The 23,137-nt window shown below is 42.0% G+C and overlaps 1 protein-coding gene and 1 pseudogene across 1 annotated transcript; one reads left to right on the top strand and one right to left on the bottom strand.

Moving 5' to 3' along the window:
* Positions 1–13,619: 13,619 nt before the first annotated feature.
* LOC145823330 (BTB/POZ domain-containing protein At2g24240-like) lies at positions 13,620–21,323 on the bottom strand (annotated as a pseudogene).
* LOC145823331 (asparagine--tRNA ligase, cytoplasmic 1-like) lies at positions 17,083–19,304 on the top strand. Its single transcript, XM_082922896.1, has 3 exons — positions 17,083–17,691; positions 17,817–17,890; positions 19,154–19,304. Exons 1-3 carry the CDS (start codon positions 17,444–17,446, stop codon positions 19,195–19,197), a joined length of 366 nt encoding a protein of 121 aa, XP_082779022.1. The 5' UTR covers positions 17,083–17,443; the 3' UTR covers positions 19,198–19,304.
* Positions 21,324–23,137: the final 1,814 nt, after the last annotated feature.

Below are 23,137 nucleotides of genomic sequence, written 5' to 3'. Positions count from 1 at the left end.
CCGGGACATTTTGCACTATGACTGGGGCGGCGCCGCTCTGTCCACTCTCTACAGGTACATGAGCTCGGCTTCGCGCGGCAGCGGCCAGCTACTCGGAGGCTACTGGCGGGCTTGAGAGGTACACTTCTTCTCCGCTTTTTCATTTCTGTCTCGTACTTTCTGTACTCTGTACACTGCACACACTGTAGTCTGCTTTACACTTGCTGTATACTGTACACCCGGCACACACATACATTCTGCTTTACACTGACTGTACACTGCTCACACTGTACACTGCACATAATACACTGCACAACACATGGCTCTGCCATTTCTGCTTTATTCTGCATTCTGCTTCAACTGATAAATGCACTGGTATTTATCTTGCAGTTGTGGGTTTACGCCTACTTCCCTAGGCTCGCTCATGTGCCAGTTGCGGAGACTCCTTTGGCCGTCCCCTTCTCACAGCGCTTTGACGGGAGGTGCACCCGGCGACCACGAGAGACATTCGGCTTTTTCCGCCGATACTTCGATACCATTACCCCTGCCGAGGTATGTTTTACTTACAGTTCATTTAAGCTTCGCTTTTCCACTGTATATTTCCAAAACAGTAGATAACAAACTGTATGGCACTTTCAAATCACTTGGCGGCCGTGGGCTCCATTGCCGGCGGCGATGCGGGATCGGTTTGCTGGTGCTGAGGAGACCTCGCGTTTCCAGATCTTGTTGGAGGGCCCGGTCTGTCGGGCTTGGTACCTGGGTGAGCGTTTCCTACGCCAGACCCTGGGGTTACCTGAGCAGATAGTCCCGGTTCACCCTCCTGCGGATATGAGGGAGACCGAGAGGCTCACCAGCGAGCAGATGGACGATTACACCATTGGCTGGGAGGAGGCCGGCTTCCGAGGCACCGGAGACTATCAGGAGTACGTGCGGACGTACCTGATGCGACCTTTGAGCGGCCGTCGAGCAGAGGGGGCCAGGCCTGTGGCATCGGCAGCTGGGGCCGGAGCGGGAGTTGGAGTAGGGGCTGCGAGGAGGGCCCGGGTTCGTGGCAGGGGCGGAGTGCAGGGAGGACGGGGAGCTGGCTGGCCTGCCCTGCCCGCTGTACTGACTTTCCAGGGACAGGGTGGGGCGACCTATCAGATCCCCTTCGCCCCTCCACCGGCTGGTCACGAGTTCATCGATGTCCCCAATCTACCTCCGGTATGTACTACTGCATTTTGTACAGTCATTTCGTTTCAATTTATTTGATATTCCACAGAATACTAATGCATCTGACACTTCTGCAGGCTTCTTCTGGGTATACCCGTCAGTCGTTGGCGATGAATGCCTCGATGATGGGGATGCTTCAGCGGACTTTTGACCTCCTAGCCCTCTACAGCATACCGGTATGTTCTTCTGACACTGGCCTCAAACCATTCATACACTGCTTTACATAATCTGATGCACGGCACAACACCTGATACACTGATCTCACAGTATCTGGCACACTGCATACACTGCATTCTGCACTGTTAAACTGCCCACGGCATTCATACACTGTACTCACACACTGCATTCTGCACTGATAGACTGCTCACGGCATTCATACACTGTACTCGGCATTGCATTCTGCACTGATAGACTGCTCACAGCATTCTCACACTGTACTCATACACTGCATTCTGCACTGATAAACTGTCTACGGCATACTGATGCATTTCCCTTTTGTGTACTTTTTCAGCCTCCTTTCCAGATTCCCATGGCAGGAGGTGCTCCAGCTGGGCCTTCTGTCCCTGCCCGGGGGAGAGATGAGAAGGGCCGGATATTTCCCCGTACCAGGGGAGGGCGTACTCGTGTCGGGAGTAGCTCGCGAGCTCCAGTCCCGGACGATGATGATGACGAGGAGTCAGAGGCGGAGGCGAAGGCGGGGTCAGAGTCATCAGAGGAGGAGACCGGAGGCGGCACCAGCTCGGGCTCTGATGACGACGCTGATGATGCTCCTGGACCCTCGTCCAGGAAGAGGACTAGGACGGACTGACGGCCCTCCGGAGTGCTTGACATGGATGCAGATTTTTGCTATCTTTTCTTCTCTGTACTTTTCCTTTTGTTGGTAGTTAGATTACCTTGTACTGCCGCAGGCAGATTTTTGTTTCCAAAACTTGTACATTTGAAAAGATAATGAAATGAAACGGACTTTTTATCTGAAAAAGTGTTTACATTTACACATCTCATGCATTGCATCGCATCTCATCATGTTACACCTCAATGTAAATGAAATTGATTGGTTGTCTGAAAATTGAACACTCGCACTGTAATAATCAGATAACTTAAACAGCCAACGGCAAAATAACCCAAGCAACTCACTGCCTGATTCTTAGACACACAACCCTTACTCTGTGGGGATTAATCTGCATACAGCCCATAACACAGCATTCGGCTCATTCTGCACATGGCACACCCCGAACAAACAGCCCAATCTGACAAGACGGAGCTCAAAGATGGAACCGGTTGGTGTCGAAACATGTTCAAATGTAGAGAATGGCACAGCATTCCGAGTGTAAATGATTTTTGAAATCGAATGAGGGTTTTTCAAACCGGGATATCGAGCCTACAACTGAACACAGCGGGGAGGACTCAAATAAAGAGGTACACGACCTAATCGCAACGAGACACGCTCGAAAAAGACCTAACACAAAGGTTGAGATAAACAAAACCAAAGACACGACATACAGACGCGCTGACGAAGACGGGGGACCTCAGATCACGAGGAGCCAGTTCAACCTGGGTATTGTTTCCCGCCCTTTCTGATTTGTGATTCTCTCATCACTCGGCTCTCGAGCTCGGATTTTCTCTCAAAACCCTTTTCCTCACTTTTCTCTCAACTTACACCTCTCTATTCTTCATTCTCTCATTTTTCATCCCTCCCCGGGGTGATTGATGGATGAATAAGAAGGCGTGGGTTCATGCTCAACACCGTTAGCTCACGGCCATTTCTTCTGACGGGTAGAGCGCTCTTCTGGCAAGTACGTCGATGACGGGGGAAAGACAGAACGCCTGGCTTAACTGTGCCCCTAGTTCATCATTTTAACCATTCTTTGTTTTTGCTTTCTACTAAAACAATTTTGATCAAAATGAGGGTCGGATTAACGTACTTGTTCGATTTTTGATTTGAAAAGTATGCGAGTCAGGCTGCAAGCACTGAAAATTTTCCTTTTTGGGGTCCAAGAAAATGATCCGGTTTTGGAAAATGAAATAGTTTTCGAGAAAATAGTCAACCTCAGTAAAAATTTTCAAAAACTATTTTTCAAACAGTTATAGCGATCCCGGGTTTATCCATGTTGTACAGTGATCCGGACATGTGTCCGTGGATGTTGGTAGTTGTTTATTATCTTGTTTGCATCCTCTTTACTTCATATTTGAGTTATAGGATGTGTTGGGCAGGTTTGTTACAGGTTGGTTGTGTTTGGGAGCCTAGTGTTGCTGCCCAGATTTTTGGACCTTCGTTCGAGCGAGGAGTTGATCGCTCGAGCGAGAGTGAGGTTCGTGTCTGGTGGGTCGAGCCAGAGTGGCTTCGCTCGAGCGAGCGCTTGCACCTAGTTCTGGACCTGAGAGTTGTATTTCTTGGCTCGAGCGAGCTTATCTTGGCTCGAGCGGTCTGGTTCGCTATTCGCTCGAGCGAGAGGTCCGTCGCTCGAGCGTGCTTGTGGTTGCTGACCTGAGGGTTTGAGTTGTTGGCTCGAGCGAGTATTCCTTAGCTCGAGCGCACTTTTGAGTTTTTGGCTCGAGCGAGAGTTTTCTGTGTCTGGTAGCTCGAGCGACGAAGTCTTCGCTCGAGCGAGAGTGTTTTATATCAGCGGACAGTAGCGATTTTGAACTTCACTTTTTTACTTGCTTTTTGATCCAAAACCTAGATCCGAGACTCTCTCTCTCTACACTTATATTCTCTCTAAGAATTGATCTCCCTAGAGTATGATTCTAGCCTAGGGCCTTTGTTAAAAAGTTAGAGGGCATTGGGAGCTTTGTTCTAATCTGAAAAAGTTGGGATTTGGAGCACGTTGGTCTTCGAGTCGTCATCTCCTTTTTGGCTCAAACTTCGAGGTAGGGATATCCTACTCCTCTCTATGGATTTTGTCTTTAAATTTTAGTATTTTGAGATGTTGGGGTTGGTTTGGTAATTTGTGAAAGTTTGGGGCTTTTGTGTAATTTTACAAAAGTTGGGGTTTTATTCATAATAAACCTGAATGCATGTTTGGCATAGAGAAATGGAATAAATGTTAAATCATTGATGAAAATGGGACCTAAGGGTTGAAATGTTAATTATGGGAATTGACCTAATTACATTGTTTAATTAATTGGGATAATTAATTGTGAGAAACGAAGAAATGAAATGTTGATTGAATATCCATTTGTGCATTTATTTTCTGTTTAGAAATAACTGCTTTGGGCTATCGGTGGAGGATAGTCGTGATTGTTGTAGACAATGCATGATGATTAGGCAAACTGAAACTAATCAATGGAATGTGTCATGGAACTTGACGGTTAATAGAATACATTAATTATATGTATTGAGTGATTGTATATAGAACCATTGTGTTTGTATACGTTATGTGTAGAGGAGGAGATGGGGGATGTACTCCGCGGTTTAGGGGAAGATAGGGGATGTACCTCTAAACCGGATAGTGTTGGGAGAAGATAGGGGATGAACTCCGTAGATACAGCTCATATGCTTGTCTAGAGAAGTGAAGATAGAGCTTATATGCTTATCTTTGTGATGTGTGGATATAGCTCATATGCTTATCTGTGGATATTGTGGTTATACATATCTGTTGTAGAATGTGGATATAGCTTATTTGCTTATCTGAGAATGTGGATATTGTTGTTATACATATCTGATGAGTATGTGGATAGAGTTTATATGCCTATCTGGAAAAAGGGAAAATGAAAGGTAACTTGGACTCATAAGTCGTATGACATAAATATGTAATTTATGTGAATGTATCAGTGTTGGCCATCTATCAATTGCTAATATTTTAGACATTGTTCATGGTTGGTTTAATGTATTTCTACTGGGCTGTGGCTCACCCTATATGGGAATATCATTTTCAGGTGCAAGTAGCATGCCACCTCCAAGGACATAGCTGGGAGGCTAGAGGCGGACATACCTTTGTCGCTTAACTTTTGATGTATTACATGTAACCTCAAGCCAAGGGCTTAATGTGTACGAGTTAGTACTCTTTTGTTGTAACCAAGTGTTAACTTGGAAAGCTGTAAGCCCGTAGGGCATTTTGTTTTGATGTTAACATGTAATACATATGTATATGGAACTCTAATGAATAAAAGAATGTGGTTAGTTTGTATATAAATGCATGTCTTATCTGATGGGTTTAATGTTGTTTTTTTTAAGGGCGTTACAGCTGATGCTCAACAAGCATAGAACTTACTCTTCGAGATGCGCAACCTCGGATCGGAGGCAATGGAAAATTGCCCCTGGTTTGAAGGGGGGTGGGAGGCAACGGAAAGTTGCCCCTAGTTTGAATGGCAGCTCACAGCGGCTCGTGGCAACGGAAAGTTGCCCCTTGTTTGGGATGGTGCCGCTGCAATCCGCAGACAGTCTTCATTGGCGGTGGTCGAGCTCTTGGACACAGCGATGACGAAGACGGTCACAACAAATATATGGACACAGTCGCCTTGGAAGCGTTGGCGACTAGACTTTGGGATGAAATTGACACCATTGCATGGACTGAGACGCTATGAAAGCGTTGGGGGCTGGACTTCATGATGAAGTTGCCTACGTATCCCAAACATGGGAATCAAGCCTTACGTAGTTCCGGTTAAGGTACACTCGGGTATTAACCTCTCCTTTTTAGGCTCTCACTTTTGCCAAGGCGCCCAATGCGGGTTTTCGACCTTGCGAGCTTCTTTTCAAAAAAAATAAATTTCATTTCTTTTTCACATTTTTCTTCTTTTTTTTTTCTTTTCTTTTCTTTTCATTTCTTTTGTATTGTTTTGCTCTCTTTTTTTGTATTTTTCTCTTGCTCTAACTTTTGCCTAGGTCGCCCTTCCGGGTTTTCGGCCCAGCGAGCCTCTCAAAGGGTAAAAGTGTAGCAAGTCCATGCCAAATGTTTTTTTTTGAAGTTGAAGCCTCTCTGTGTCTAGGAGAACGGCCATTGCACTGATTTGCGAAGAATCCATCACGGTTGCTCCACGAGCTTCTTCCGGTGAGATCTACTCCTTCCGATTCGGCTTTGGTGCCTCTTGCTCGAGGGCTGTTTCGAAACTGGCCATACAGACCTTTCATGGCGTTTGTCCGTTGAACTTTCTGAACGTTCTAAACGGGTTCAAAGTCGGAAAACAAACGGGTTGAATCTTGAGGCTGAGAGCGATCCTAGGCTGCGCGACCTCAAGAGGGATTCCACACAAGTCTTCACAGGGCCGCGTAAAACATTTGTTTTTGAAAGTTTTTAAGAAAGCGACAAATCGCTCGCGCCGAAGATAGTGTGGAACCAATCTGGATCAGGCCAGGATCCTTCTCAGTACTTACGCCGACAAGCATGGTTTCATTCATAAAAAAAAAACTTAGCGCGCCTCTCTTTCTCTCAAAATGATCAAAATTTTTCAAAACCCGAGGAATTCCTTCCTCTTCGTTTTCATCACCGCAGTGTTCAAAAGGTTTGTTTTTTTTGAAAAACTTAGGTTAATGCAATGAGTTTGGCGCGCAGGAGAGCAGGCGAGATGTACTGTCAGCCCAATCAAATTCTCTGGCACTTATGCTGAAAGCAAGCATGAAGTTGAGATAGCAACAGCTGTTTCACTCGGGTTTGTTGGTGCAACTGGCCCCTCAGCAGAAACAGACTCAAAACAAAAACAGATAATTACAAAACAAAACGGCGTTCTGGACAACGACCCCAGAATCACCTGGTATTATATACAAAGGGGACTGGCTCAATACAACAAGACAGACCCTTAAGCAAAAAGACTGACTCAAGACAAAGAGACAGACTCAAAATCAAAGACTGACTCGATATCCAAGCCAGGATTTACAAAACTCGGTTTCACCGATGCTCAAAAATGCGTGCCAGACGTTTCATCCAAAATATACCAAATGTCGCCCGCAGGCGGTTCACTTTACATACTCGCAGTATCTGAGCCCTCGAAATCCAACAACTGGGTGGTAACGGACTTGGCTGAGGTGGGTGGGAGGATAACCTTGTTATCGATCAAATCCTGCACTTCATGACGAAGGCGGGAACATCCATCAGTACTGTGACCGGACTGTTGGTGGTACGCGCAGTACAAGGTAGCATCATGAGTGGCGGGGAGATTCTTCGGGAGTGGCCGAGGCTCCAAAGGTTTAAGATGCCCATTCTTCGCCAATATTAGTAATGCTCTAGACAAAGGCATGTAGAGGTCGTGAAAGACCCTGCGCCCTCGGGGCAGGTACTTTGAAGTTTGAGGATTATTGCCAGATGCGCTAGCGAAAGGGTCGGCTGGCACTGCCTTGGCTTTTTGAACCTTTCCTGGTGTAGGGTTGGGAACTACAGGAATTGTCTGGGCATGACGGGGCCCATCCCGATTTTCTACCTGGCTTGAACTGCCTTTGATTGGAGTGGGGAAAGCATCATCCACAGCTTTGGTCACGACCGCAGATGTTTGTTTCTTGTTCATCCCTCTGACTTTCAGAGCCTCGACTGCCCACAACAGTTGTTCAATAGGATCGACATCTACCTTTGCCTTGTCCTTTCCTCTAGCCTCAGCCTGATCAAGGGTCTGGGTTGGTGCTGGCATGTCGCGGCTGTAGCCGGAAGCCACCTCTGGCTGGTTGAGCTCTATCACAATCCGCCCCAGTAGCGGGGGCTCCTGTGGTATGAAATTCCCGGCATATGGCGCCGCTGGCGGTGAAGCCGACATTCCATAGGCCAGATCGGCCACGGACCTCTGGAGGTCACCTATCATTCCCATCAATTCAAAGGTGGTGGGCTCATGAGCCTGATATAACTGGGGAGCCCAGACCGGGTGCACAACGGGCGACCTGGGTGGATGTGACATACTGATGCTGGCCTCACTCTGCGGAGCGGTTCCCTGCTCCAATGCAGCCGTCATAACCACAATTTCTTCTGAATTTTGTGCCGCCATAAATCTTGCCTCAGCAAGGGGAGACACTGGCTATTCTGTATCAACTCTGCAACTCTCTGAACTGAAAGGAAAAACAGACAGCATCTCAGCCCAAACTGATCAAACACGGGTGTAGCCAAACAACTGTACCCTACCGCTGATCACGGTTCCCAGAAATCACTGTTCCCGAAAACTGAACCCGATACCCGCAGATAACTGATTCTCATAACTGACACTGATACTGGTGTCCTCAGGTTTGATACTCAAACTTGCAAACTGACATGTACTTTCCCTATAGAAATACATTCTAGAAGCACATAGCAAGTAAAGAGAACAAAAACACCCCTATGTTGGGGTAGAGTTTCCCTGTCCTATTTTGTCAGGAGCTAGGGTTTCACTACACACACAGCGGTTTTCAAACAACCTAACATCGGGTAAGCAACCTGTCCTAACTTGGAATGGTCACTATGGATTCCGAATATGCACTAGGTCGAATGGTCAAAAAGGGTGCCCCGGTAAACCGGGGTTTGTGTTCCCATACTGTCAGAGCCCATAGCCGGTCAGCCTTATGGACATGCCTTGACAAGACAAGCCTCCGGCAAACCGTTCAAGAATGGCAGATGGCAAACACTGTGTTCCTAGGCGCACCAATGCACATGCAATGCAAAGAAACACAAAAATGAAATCAAAACAGGATATCATGAGTTCGAGTCAAGCTCTCTAAACTCCCCAGCAGAGTCGCCAGAAACTGTAACAAGTCCGCGAGGGGGACCTCGCTGCTACAGTTCGGACTCGCGATTTTTGTTGTCGCGGTTCTTAATCTGAACCAAAGAGTCCAAATCTGGCAAATCGTTTTGAGAAACAGATTTTTGAAAAAGTAGTGCCAAACATGGACTGCTTTGCCAGATACAGAGTTGCCACCTAAATATTTTTAAAATGGGGAAATTTAGGAAACCCTGACTCGGTGCCGAAGGCCACATGTCCGTCATCACCGGAGTTGTCTCGGCTCGGGAGCTTGGGTACGATCGGGGAAGGTCAGCTATGAGCACCCCCTTTCGCCCGGTCCGAAGACCGGCCTCTACTAACCATGATATCCGATTTTGAAAACGTTATGTGTTCTTATTCCATTTATTAGCCTAGAATTACTATGTTATGCGCGCAGCAAACAAGTATAGACTAGATTGCCTAATTTGGAAAGAAACATTGCATATCCGTTTGTTTTGAAAATGCTTTGAAATTTGCTACTCGCAAGTAGGCTAAAACACGGATTTGAATGAGTTTTTTCCAACTCAAACAATCCAACCTTCACCCACAGGCATTCAAACAGTTTAACATATAAGCATTTAGCCGCATGGCAAGCATACTGTCATGTTAACATTCACATACATGCGAGATGCTAAAGCATAAATACTTACATCGTACTCTGTGCCAAAACAGTAAACTAGTTAGCAAACATGCGTGTCCTAGTTCATGTTAAATTGCCTAATGCAACACATACAGGATGCAATTTAGATAGGCTCGGTTAACCTAAGCATGGCATATGTAATGCGATCAACTATCACATATTCAATTTTTGAATTGAAGTACAAATGCAGTTAGCGTGATGTACCGAGCCTAATGCATGTAATATAAATGCATGGATGCACACATGCATAGCATAAGGTATGCTAAATTAAACATGCCCTAATCTACCATCATAAGCAGGTAAATAAAAGGGAAGAAAAACGTGAGGTTGGAAGACATACACACACTCACACACACTTATTACAGATTTGCCCTCACTCGGAGGGCCCAAATAAATATTACAGTCCCAAATAATAAACAAATAAAATTATTACAGAATTTCTAATTAATTAAAAAAAGATGCAAAAAAAAGAAGAGGGTGGCCACAGCCTTTGCCTCGGGATGCACAGATGATGCATGCTCGGTCCGCCTTGCCCGGAAACTCGCTGCCATAGCATTGCTGCCTCTGTTTACACTGCCCTGTCTCTCTGAAAATTGCCAAAGTCCTGGAGCAGGTTCCTCACACATTGCAGAGCACCACCGGCCAGACAGAATTCCCACCGGCACTCCAGAATTTCCATCGGCTGTTGAATTGATAATCGGCACTTAAAATATTGCCGGCCGGGGCTGAATTCTGCCGGTCGGCAGAAACTTCCTGCAGAGACAGTTTTGACAGCAAACAGAGAATAGACAGTGCATGGCATGGGGTTTTCAGGCACATGTAAGCATGGTCATATTTCCTATCATGCTTGGAACTCAAGGAAGCATGTCCCTCGATCCCCGAACCATCAATGGTGCATGGTGGCTCAAAGAATCAAATTTGCCATTTGATATAAAGATGCATGCAACAAACAAAATGAGAACCGAAGCCTTATCAAGTTGGAGTCAAAAGCCCCGGTGACCGGGAATCGAGGCACATTACATCACTTGAAGTATGAATGTTCCTTGATTCCCACACTTGGTTTGACACCCCAAACCAAGTAAATGCAATGCATGTTATGCAAACATGGCTCAAAATGCAACATGATACCAAGATGCAAGGCACAACAAGTACTATGCAACCAACATGACAAATGTGTAATGCCAAGCATACAAGGTGCAAATGTGATGCAAACATGGACCAATTTGGGAATGGGATTAACATGCTACGAGGCTTAATGAAGCAACCATGCGACAAACATGGAACAAGCATGCAATGGGGCCTTAAGCCATAAAGGGACAGACCTTAATCTGCCCCAAAACAGTGGCCAAAAGATGTCTAAAAGGTGGGCCAATACTCATGCTAACAAGCAAACTAATGGTCCCAAGGTTAAGGCACAAAAAAAAGACATTTTACCCCCACCAACATGACCTCTCATGGCATGATTAAAACAAGTAAAAACAGAATTTTACAGACCAAGATAGGACTCGAAACCCTCCTAATATGGCAGCCAAGGTGACTCCCAAGAGGCATGTGCACCAAGGCTCATTCCTAGGCATAAGAGGGTACACCCTCAAGGCATAAAAGAGGTCATGCATGCACACATACAAACATGATTCTTGGACTAAAATGTGGTCCTAAATGATGTTAAATCATGAGGGTGATCACAACCATGCATGCTAAAGGTCAACATGCTCAAAGCTTTCAAGCCAAAATACATAGCACCCATAACAAACATGTCAAGCATGACCAAATGGATAACCAACAGACTTTAAGCATGGAAAAACAATACTAAAAGCTTCATGGAACTAAGCCAACACACGCAAGAATCATGGCCTAATCATGAGATGCACTTCTAAGCAAAATGGAGCAATACAAAGCAAGTACTACAAGCATACAAGGAGGCACAAATCCGGCCAAAAACAGAGGTTACATATGACCTAAAACACCTAAAAAAACTTCTGAAATAAGGCCAAGAATGATCAAGCACACATGCTACCCTTTTAAGCCAAAAAGTAAGGAAACAAAACAATGAAGGGAGAGGGGTGTCCCTCCCCTATGCAAGACTTCAAACCACCTTTTTTAACACTGAAAATCAACTGGTTTTTAGTAGTGAAAGGACCAAAACACTGAAGTGAACAAAGCCTTACCAAAGAGGCACCAAAATGGACCAAACAAGGCCTAGAAGGGTGAGTTTGCACTCAAACCACAAAACAACCTTAATGAAAGTTCTAAAGCATGAAAATACAAGCCCTTTTTATGTTATACACAAGAGCTAAAACAGCAAGCAAGATAGGTAAAAAACTATTGCAAGTTTGGGGAATATAAAGCAAGATGCTCACCCTTGAAGAACCTTTGAAGAACAAATGGTCTAGCCCTCTTCTTTTGATCAAAACCAGTCCAAAAACTCAAGAATCAACCCTCCAAGTCCCTCAATCTCAGAGTAAGGTGTAATAGTGTGTGTAATGGTGCAAAAGTAAGGTAAAAACACACTTTTGGGCCAAAAATCACACACAAAGGAGGAGAGAGAGGGAGATATAGAGATAGGATATATCTATATCTCTAAGCTCTGGTTTTTGCTTCTAACTTTCTAACCTAGATCAAAGAGGAAGACCCCTCCTCTTACAAGACTCCCTCTTGCAAAGCTTATACAACAAGCTTGGTTAGAGGGAGATCCCTCCATACACGTGCATGGAGGGAGGCAGAGTTGGTGCCAACTATCACAGCTGGCACAAAATATCTCCAAAAAGTGGATGAACAGTGGTCGGCTGCCCAAAAATGTCATTTCGACAAAAAAAAGTGCCGACCGGCAAAAAACTACGCCGACCGGCAATAAAATGTGCCGACCGGCAACAAAAAGTGCCGACGGCAGCAAAAGACCAGCCGGTGGCCTCTAGCCACTGCCAGTGGTGTGTGGGGATGCCTCACAAGGCATTCCCTGCCCTTCCAAGGCAAAACACAAGTGTTCGGTGTGAAACCAGACACTAAACGGTCAAGTTCGGAGATCCTGAGGCAGGGCGTGCAAGCCGAGACCTCCGGGAACTCCAAACGAACACAAACATGGATTATCACCGAGTGTTCGAGCGGTGACGTCCAAGTCTTGAGGACGGTCAAAAATGGGGTGTCTACAACGTCACTCATAATGTGGGTTTGAGTCACAGAAACAACACAATTTCTCCAAAATTAGAAGTAACATTGTGTACATATTATCTTTCTCAAATCTCACTATAGTATAAGTCTCGTGCATTAAGTAGTTTACGTAATAGTAAGACTCGAATTTGGACATCACACTTAATAAGAGAGCACTTCATCTATTAGGTCAACCCTTAGTGATGTAATCAAGCTCCAATCTCAGCATCACAGATGATAAGGGAGAGTTTTATCCACTAGGCCAACCCTAAGTGATAGTCCTCTTAGTTTAGTGTCATAAAAAATTGACAAAAGCAAAGGGACCCTCGAACAAAGGATGACTGCTTGAATGGTAAAGACATTAAAAAGAAAGTAGTCATGATTTGTTGATGTGGTTGTGATCATATGCAGATTTGGTGCCCCAAAATGCTCAAGATATTAAAGATTCAATGTATATATGATCTTGCATATAGTTCACAAACTGACACATCAAACTGGAATGAAAGCAATGCAAACCCTAACAACTTTTTTCCAAGTGAGCTACCTCAAAATCTATTCACCACCCAAGCAGTTGAACTACTCACATGCAAATCAAATATACCTCTCTCTCTCTCTCTCTCTCTCTCTCTCTCTCTATCTAGGGAATAAGAAGAGGAATCAACTTTGAAAAAGCTAGCGGTCAAAAGAAAATAAGGTCCACAAGAGAATGAGAGTGCCTTGTACTTCACAAAACAAAACAAAGCAAAATAAAAAAGAAAAGTACATGACAATAAATGCAACTATGCAAGTATATCCTTAACTTGTAAATGCATTTAGTGGAGGGAAACAAAGATTTCAAATTATGGTAGTTGAGAAATCCGTTTCATTACTTTGTCATTTACACACAGCATATACCCTCAACTTATAACCGATAAGCATCATCTCCAACTCCATCTACAAATTTAAAGACAAAAGGCTAGAAAAGCAATTAAGATCAAAATTAAAAAACACATAATTAAGTGATTTGCGCTAGTGGCGTCTCCCATATGTCAAACACATTCTCCTCATTATGAAGAGCAAAAAGCCTATCACCACCAACCGAAAAATCACAAATTGAACCACCATAACTCTGGTGAAGCCTCGATGTTAATATCCAATCTGTACCACAAAACACTGAAATACTATCATTCATCGACAAAAAAAGCTGTCCATCGTGCAATGCGAGTTTTGGGTAACACAGTTCCTCAGGTATCTTCCTTTCATCAACCGGCTCCTCTAGCAGCACCACACACTCCCACCATAACTCCTCAAGTCCATGAACCCCAAATCCTCATACTCATTCACCACGCATATTGATCCAGTCTCCTCCATTACTATGGCGTCCCGGACCCATCTCTCATTGGTTGCTGGAGCTCCAACATCAGACCAAGACCAAACCATACTTTTATCCCTAAAATCCAATAGACTAATGTAACAATTGTCGTTCCTAGGAAACAGAGTTACAACTAACAAACGGTTAGTGCTATGTGAAAATTGCAGCCTATCAGCCTCACCAAGTGACCACCCAATTGGCTCATAGTAAAAATCAATCTGTTTTCCAGTGATTTGGTCCTAAACACCAATCCTATACTCATTGCTCCTACCTTTACAACTACTAAATCTTGTAATTTGAGTTAAAACTCAAAGCACCAACTGTGTAGCTTTTCACTTGATCATCATGAGTGACTTGAAATCTATGCCTGAGCTACCCTGTTCATGTACTAAACAGACATATCCCGCCACCGCTGTGGCCTAACCGCTCACACGCGATGACCACGATAGTCTTCGAATCGATCCAACCGACATCATTAACTCTCTGGTAGTCAAGATTGACTGGGGGGGTGCTCTTCTAGCATCCAATCATAGACATGTACCATACTACCATGTACTACATAGCATCCGCTATCCGGGCCGGGCCGGATGGCAGTGCCGTCGCCAGGTGCTTGGCCCGTCACAAACTATGAAAATTGGAGCCTGTTTCCATCGAATTGGCCCCATTTCACAGTCCGAACATAGTCGAGGAGGCCATAAAATAGGGTTTCTCCTTGGAGGAGCTTTTTAGGGATGTATAGAGCTCCCTTATTCTGAGAGGGTCTAGGAGGACTGGAAAGCAATTCGGGTTTTGGTCAATGAAGTATTCATCGAAATTGTGGGTTTAGAGGTTCCAATTTTCGTCGAACATTGCGCCGAGAGGGAATTTCAGCCGACATTGGCAAGTGTTGTTGCTGTGGTTTCAAAGATCTTGCCTCCAACATTGAATTTGACTATCTTTTTGAATTCTCATCGCTTAATTGCCAACTAGTTAGGCAGATCAAGATGGGAATTTGAAGTTGGGAGGCTAAGAGAAATAGGAAGAGTCCACTTGTGGAGAAAATTATTTGTGTTTTCTTGGAAAGTGTGGGAAAGTAGTTAGGTTATTAAAGGAGTTGAATTTAACGAAATGGGTTTGAAAATTTGAAATTGACACTACAAGAAAAGTGAGATTTAATGGCGTTTATTTAACGACGTTTTTTTAAATGTCATCTTTTGTAATATTTAATGACATTTTATGAACGTCACATTTTTTTAAACATAAAACGACACCGTTTTTATACAAGAGGGCGTTTTAAAACACCTCCAAATGTCCAACTATCCCACGCTCTCTCTCTCTTTTTTCAAATGTTGTATATTTTGAGTCCTAGGACTAGGGGTGTTCGCGGTTCAGATTTGGACGGTTTGCTGATCGGTTTGGACCCGCCCGCATTTATGCGGTTTGGGGAAAAGACAACCCGCAACCGCCCGTAGTGCGGTTTGCGGTTTGTGCGGATAGGGTTCGCGGATGTGCGAGCGGTTGCGGGCGGTTTGCGGATTGGACTTTTTTCTTTGAAAAATTATTTTTGAGCCTTATTTTTTTCCCATTTGGTAAATATTTATTTTGGGCCCTTTTCTCCCCATTTTCTAAAATGCTCCAACATTAATAATTAATGAATTAAAACTTATAAAATTAAAAATACAACAAAGTCAATTCGTAACACAAACAAATCATTCATAATCCTAAATCAAATCATAAACTAACACAAGCATATATTTCAAAATCCCAAACTATAACTCCATATTCATTAAGGAATTTAAAATTCCAAATCACACTTCATCCGGGACAAGTTCATTTATGTAACAATAATAATATGATCAGTATTTATTCAGTTTCAGTTGATATAATACTATTAGCAAATGTAATGTTAGAGTAAGTTCAAAAAATAAAGGGTGTTTTGTTTTGGACAAAAATATCTAGGTGGGATATAGAAATGAAATCAATAGTTTAGATAAATAAATAAATAAAGTGCGGGCGGTTTTTTGCGAGAGCGGGTTAAACCCGCAACCCGCAAAGATGACATATTTCAAATTGCATCCACCCGCATTATATTTGCGAAACCGCCTATTTATATGTAGATTGAGCGGGATGGGCGGTTTTTGCGGATCGGATAAACCGTTGCCCATCCCTACCTAGGACCCAAAACACTCGCTCGCTCGCTCGCTCTCTCTCTCTCTCTCTCTCTCTCTCTCAACCTCTCTAAACCCTAATATCTCTCAACCAATCGAATCAACCTTCTTCAGCCCCGTTTGATCCAATCTCAGAGTGATTGGTGATTCATCTCAGATCCAATCTCAGAGCGATTGGCGATTTCGATTTTGATTTCGAAGTTCTCTCTCTCTCTTTCTCTCTCGATTTCGAAGCTTCACCGCCTCCACCATCTGCATCGGCGAGGGGAGCGAGCACCATCGTCTACTAAGGTGAGCACCACCGTCTCTCTCTCTCTCTCTTAAGCTCTTCCTTCCTGTCGAGTTTGGTCAGATAGCGAAAGATCTCGACGTTTCGATTGAACTTACAAAGAAGTTTCCCATGGTTACGAAAGATCTGTATGTGTTTTCTTTCCTGAAAGTTATTTTGATGGAAAACGGATCTAGAAAAATCAGTGAGTTTCTTGCATTTCAAGTTGATGACGTTGAGAGTTTTAGAGAGAGAGAGAGAGGGCTATAGAGATGACTCTTTCTTCTTCCTGATTCCAGCATTAGGGCTTTGGCAATGCATTGATTAAAGCCTCGATCATCATTGCTTTTACATTTATTGGTAATTATTCGCAGAATATTTAAAAATAATAATTTATTTTCTATATTTTTAGTGTTGTGTTTGGGTTTGCAATCAGTGTTTTGAAGGAGTTTTTGGGGAAAAAAAAAAAAACCCTGAAATATCTAGTCGTAGTGATAGACAAATTTTCTTCTAAAAATCTAGTTCATTTTTAGCATTTTCATTATTAAAGTACAATGTTGATTTGGTTGTTGAGACTTCCTCATTTATAAGAGAAAAGTAGGTGTTATTTTCTCACATGTTAGTGGCTGAAATAAATTATTGGAACAGTTATATGGTGTCCAGGTGTCATATGCTATTATAGTACTGTTAATCTAATGTCTACATGATCATATATAAATAATAAAAAAAAAAGAAGCATTTATAACAATCGCTTTTCTAGAGTTCATATTAGGCCTATTGAATTTCTTATTTCACTTGTCTATCTTCCTTTGAAACAAGTGGATGACATGTAAAGGGGCAGAACAGATGGATGGAGATTGGAAAGGGCTCCACTTGAAACTTGTAAACAAGATTTTATTAAATTACTATGTAAAATGTGATAGACCAACTGTGCTTTTGTAGGACAGCTAAGGCAGTTCATCTTTGATTGTTAAGGTTTTTAAGCTTTGTGGTTTTGTTGAATCCTGTTGTTCTAGAAGATACCAAACATTTTTTATGTTTTGTAGAATGATATGAAGTGTGCAGAGGCATACGTGAAGTTCATGTGTCAATGGTTGCTTGATAATTGCCCTGATGATATGGAATTTATGGTTAAAAGTTATGACAAAAGTGCAATTGATCGTCTACGATTGGTTGCTTCGACCGACTTTGTCTGCCTTTCTTACACGGAAGCAATTGCAATTCTTGAGGAATCATTGAAAGAAAGGCACTTTGAGAATAAAGTGGAACGAGGAATAAATTTAGCATCTGAACATGAAAGGTAGCGTGGCTTCTGCATCTTAAATGTGTTCTTTGATAGCTGTGTCTGTAGTACTGATGTTATGGTTAGTCTAATCGTGTAGATTCTTGTCTGATCATTTGAACATTTGGTTTACTTAAAAGTAGAGTCAAATCCAAGAAATGCGGAAATACTCGTCGTGATTTTGATCTCATCGTCACCAATGCCCAGACTAACGAAGGTAAACTAGTTGATTTTGATTCTATTTTCATATTTTCAGTGTTTTTTAATTATTGTTGTGTTTATGTGTTTTCTAGCAAGTTTTTAACTTTTTGATTTTAATTCTTTTTTCATATTTTGATTCTTGTTGTGTTTAATGAAGGTAAACTAGAAAACTAGCAATTATTGCGGTGTTTTCATATTTCATATTTTGATTTCTGGCAATTAATAAACTGTGTTCTTATGTGCATGCTTGTATTGTGCTCTAGATTTCATTGTTAAGACAAATAAAATGTGGGCTCACGCTTCTTCCTGCCCTTGATTTAGCAAAAGCTTAGTTAATGAAATTTGTTGTACCTCCTTTTGTTAAGCTTATCATTAGAGTTGCACCTTTTGTTTATTATTTTTTGTATGGTTGGATTTGTATTACGTGTGTAACATCAAATGGTAAACAAAATGTGGTGAAAATAAATATGATCATCCTAGTTGTAAGAATATAAACAGCTAATATTGTAGCAGTGAACGTCCCCTATTTGAGCATGTTATAAGCTGATGTTTAGTTAAAGTGTGAGAATAGTTCTTTAGAATTCATATGTGCCATCCATCTGAAGAAGAAAAGAAAAGAAAAAGAACAAAAAATATATTTTTATTGTTATCTATAAAATAATCATATTCTGGAACTGATTAAGAAAAACAAGAACTGATTAAATGATCTTTTGACAGGCTTATCTTGTCACTTCCTATATTCGTACTTTTCTTTTCCTTTATTCTAAAAAAGCATATCACTCTGCTCATTAACATAGCCTCTTAAGTTCCTTGGTGTAATGTTCCTCAATCCAAATCTCTTGGTATAATTGTTTTGACTGTAAGTTTTGTTGTGTGCTATATTTTGTGATGAACTGTGAGAGGTAGGTAACATTTTTTTTTCCATTCCCTTTTTGTTACCCAGATGAGGTGTTGCCTGATTATAGTAGTACAGAAGATCAATTATCTAAGAGGTTACTTTGAAATGTTTTTTCAAATTTTTTTTTTTTTTTTTTTTTTTTTGGGGGGGTGAAAGTAGCATTTCTGTTTTGGTCTAAGAGCATGGACTTTTAGTGTTAAACGTTATGTCTGTATCTAGTTTATTCCTCCCAACACCTTTGATAATCAGGACCAGGATTGGGGTTCTTTTTTTTTTTTTTGACATTTGAGGTTTAGCATTTTGTACCCATAGATATAGTTTTCTTTCTTTTGTGAATTGTAAATGTAAATTTGATTAAATGGATTCATAAATCTATTTCAGGCTGCGAGATGAAAATGGTCACATTATTGAGCACACTGAGGTAAGATTTCCAAGTGTTGGAACTGAAACTGACATTGAGATTTTCTAGGGTCTAATATGCAGTAATTTAGTGGCCAATAACTTCACAGTGGAAAGTTCAAACAACAAGTGATTCTCTCCCTGCTTTTTGTTTTTATTACATACGATTATGAACATTCAGTTTCTTTCCCATTAAATTGTTTTAGCATTGAACAACATGAGTTGGTTACCAGCACCTACTTGAGCAGTCAAACATACGTGACAGTGCTGCTAAATGCAATAGTTTTTTGAACTTTTTATGATGCTGATATGTGCTCATAAATATATGTGAAATAATGACGAGGGCACCTTTCTAGTTCTGAAGATATGGAATATTTCATTGATCTTATATGTAGTCTAGATATTGAGTTGAATGGGATTTACTGTATATAATTATGTTTTTGTGTTTCAGTATACATTATTTCTCTCCTGCATTCTTTATAATGGTCTTGTGTATTGGATTTGATATGATTGCCTGATAACTAAAGAAACACTAAAGATTTTTATGATTGTTCGACAACTAAAGGAAACTATTACAATAATATGCATTCTTCCTCTGCTTTCAGTGTTCTGCCTTCAGCAGTGAGGTGTCTTCAAAGGAATTTTCCCTGCAACCACAATTCTTCTGTCTGTAAGTGCAGTTTAGAAATCTCCTAAACTATGATTCTGAGAGTAGAATATGTACATCCATAATACAAGGATAAATGGGATCACATCTATTTGAGATCAGTGTATGAATTTTACTCATAAATTTTTAATATGCAATTTTGAAACATAGATTATATAATTTGGTGTAGTGGACAGAATGGACTCAAATTTGTCTTTCTATTGTTGAGAGAACCCCCAGCCATAAAGTGCATTAAACCCATAAAACATATATGAACAACGAGATATGGCTGATATTTACTTTTTGTTAATTAAATGACCTAATTGAATTCAATCTGATAATTTTTTTCTTTCCTATTGATTGACAGATTATAACATTTCAATTAAGTGTGGTGGTCCACAGATTACATCTAACAATCATATTATTTACGAGAGGAATAACGGGACTCTGGGTCCAGCTTCATATTATGTTACCAGTGAAAATAAGTGTGCAGTAAGTAATGTTGAACTTTTCATCAACAGCAGCCAGCCTCAGTAGAGAAGTTTCTCTCTATGTGTCCGGTAAAAACTGATCTTAGGTTAGGATTTGATCCGGAGGAGAAAGGAGAAGCAATAGGTATGGTAACTCTTTCTTACACAATGGTTGCTGTTGTGATTCACATATATTATGATTTTGTTTCTAATTTTAATTTTAGCTTTACAATCATGATATTGTGCATTGTGCATTCCTTGTTTCTTGATCGCATCTAGATATGTGCCATTTTCCTGTTTTTTATTATTTGAAAATCACTCGGTGAGGAGACATTGAACCTCCATGATTGTTCTGGTACATATGATTCTATTTCTATAGAATGATCTTTTTATTTTTATTTTTTTAGTTTTAAATATATATATTTTTTAATTTGTGCATACATGTTAATCATATAATGTGTGACTAAGTAAAATTTAATAATTATTCTTGCAATTTGATAGCAGAATTATATCTTAAAAAAAAACAAGTTGGATGGATCTCCATCACATTTTTAACTAATCAAAATGTGTGTTTTATTTGATCACCTTGTCAATTGCACAATCGAGATGATTTTTGTCTATTCACGACATGTCATGATTGTTGTTTCTAAGTGCTAGTATATGTACTAGAGACTAGAGTAATGAATTCTTATTGTGAAAATGCACCCATATCCAAGAATTTTTAGTAGTGAGAAGCGAAAAAAACTGATGTAGTCAATAAATTGTGGTTTAGTGGTATATAACAGCTTGCAAAAGATGATGGTCAAGAAGACCAACAAACCCAAAATCAGGAATTATTAGATCGAAAGAAAGATCATGTAAAGATGCTACGACCAAACCGGGCCTGAATCACTAACACTTGTTTTCATATATTTTGTGTGGATAAGGTCTATTAACTGAAAGCATATATCTCTAGGAATATTCCAAATGTTTGCATTTGTTTTATGGTGTGGAGAAGTGGTTCGGAAATACTCTTCTGATCCTGGGGAACGCTCATGATCCTCTTCTGGTCACCTGAAAAGGAATAAACACTCCGGTCGGGGATGCCGGAATTAGCACTCCGACGGACAAGTCAGTAACCACACTCAGGAATGTTTGCATTCTAAGTTAAGCACTACAATTCTCACATACCTTTTTCAGTCTGTTGTTCCTTTATTTATACTTGTTTCCTGAGCCTCATGGCCAGGCCCACTTGTCACTCACTATCCTCTCATTTACTCGGCTCCATAGTTCAGTATCTCTTCGGCCCATCTATTATATTCGGCATCCTTATCGTCAGGATAAAGCCGTGTAATGTCAGTCTTGTAGCGCACGCTTCTGATTATTCCAATTATCCGGCTCCCACAATTGCCCCCCAAACACATCGCTAGCGGCAGTTAGTCGGCGTGTTTGACTAGAAGTCAAAACTTCGGCGGTTAATCCTTTTCCCGATGCGTGTCAGAATGCGTGCGTGCTTTTGGGTCGTTGTAACGCTTTCCCGCCCCATTCGTGCTTTTCTCGCATTTATTATGATTTGAAACTTAAGTCCCTTCAAAAACATGCTTTTTCAAATATTCGAACCTCCTGGACTGCCAGTCGGTATCTCTTCTTCGACGCGTTTTCTGTAGCTCTTGTCCGTTCTCTCCTTGTCTCATTTGCCTTTTGTAAGTTTCCTTTTCTTCTTCTTGCAATCCTATTTTTGGTATTTATTTTTGATTTTAGAATATCCTTGAGTCCTTGCTAGAATGGCTAAGCATTTGAAAGACCTCCTTTCCGAGGGTCGAATTTCTGGATTCCAAAAACATTTTTCTATTCCTGAGGATGTCCATCTTGCTCTGGTAACGAACAATACCCTAGATATGGAGAGGGACGACCGAAATACAATCGTCTTCCCTTTCCTGTCTATTGCGGAGGGCGGAGTTCACTTTCCCCTACACCCATTTCTCAGGGCCGTCCTCCACTATTGGAGTCTGATTCCTTCGCAACCCAATGTAAACTTTTTTCGAATCATAATGGGAATCGTAGAGCTGAACTTGCGTCTCGGGATCAACCTTGGCATTCCGCCGATTCGGCATTGCTATGCTTTGGCCAAATCCTCCGGTCGGCTTGGGCATTACTTTCTCAGGGCTAAGGACACTGACCATCACTTGGTGACAATGCTTGCCAGCTCTGGCAAACGAGTCGATGATGTAATGGTTAATGTCCGAGGTAACTGGGAATTCGGCGAAGGCGAAGATCGCCTAGACCCTATTCCTAGATGGAGGGGTGAACCAGGTTGCCGTATAACTTTTTGTCTGTTGACCTTTCTTTTATGCGGCGTTTTCTTTAAGCCTTACCCTTCATTCTTGCAGGCAATAAGCTGAAGAGGATTTTGACCTCGGCTGACGACGCAGTCCTTGTGGAAATTAAAACAGCACTAAAGTACTTTGGTTGTCCGAACGTACAGAAGCAAGGGAGGGCCACCCATATTCTCCTGCGGTACGAGCCTACTTATACCACATTCTCGGCCGTGGACGATATTCCGATCCCAACCGGTGAACAGCACCTTACGGCTCTTGTCTTCCCTAGCTTCAAGACCCTCAGGCAAATTGGTCTTGAGGCTTCCGATTCGGAGCAAGGCTTAGAGCCGATGGTCAAAGTAGTTGCCGAATCAACGAAGGTGTTCGCTACGGAGGCCGAAGAAGTCGACGAAGCCCTCAAATCAGCGTTTGCAGCAGCCGATCTTAACGAGCCTAACTCTTCGTCCACTTTGGGTCGGGTGGAGTTTTTCTTCGGAGACATTTTTACAAACTTGGGAGATCTACCTGACACTTTTTCTGAAGGCATGGCTGG

This window comes from Camellia sinensis, chromosome 4, assembly GCF_055761805.1.
Source record: "Camellia sinensis isolate YWXY chromosome 4, ASM5576180v1, whole genome shotgun sequence".
NCBI lineage: Eukaryota > Viridiplantae > Streptophyta > Magnoliopsida > Ericales > Theaceae > Camellia > Camellia sinensis.
The sequence above is the reverse complement of the archived record's forward strand: the minus strand, read 5'-3'. Positions and strand labels throughout refer to the sequence as shown.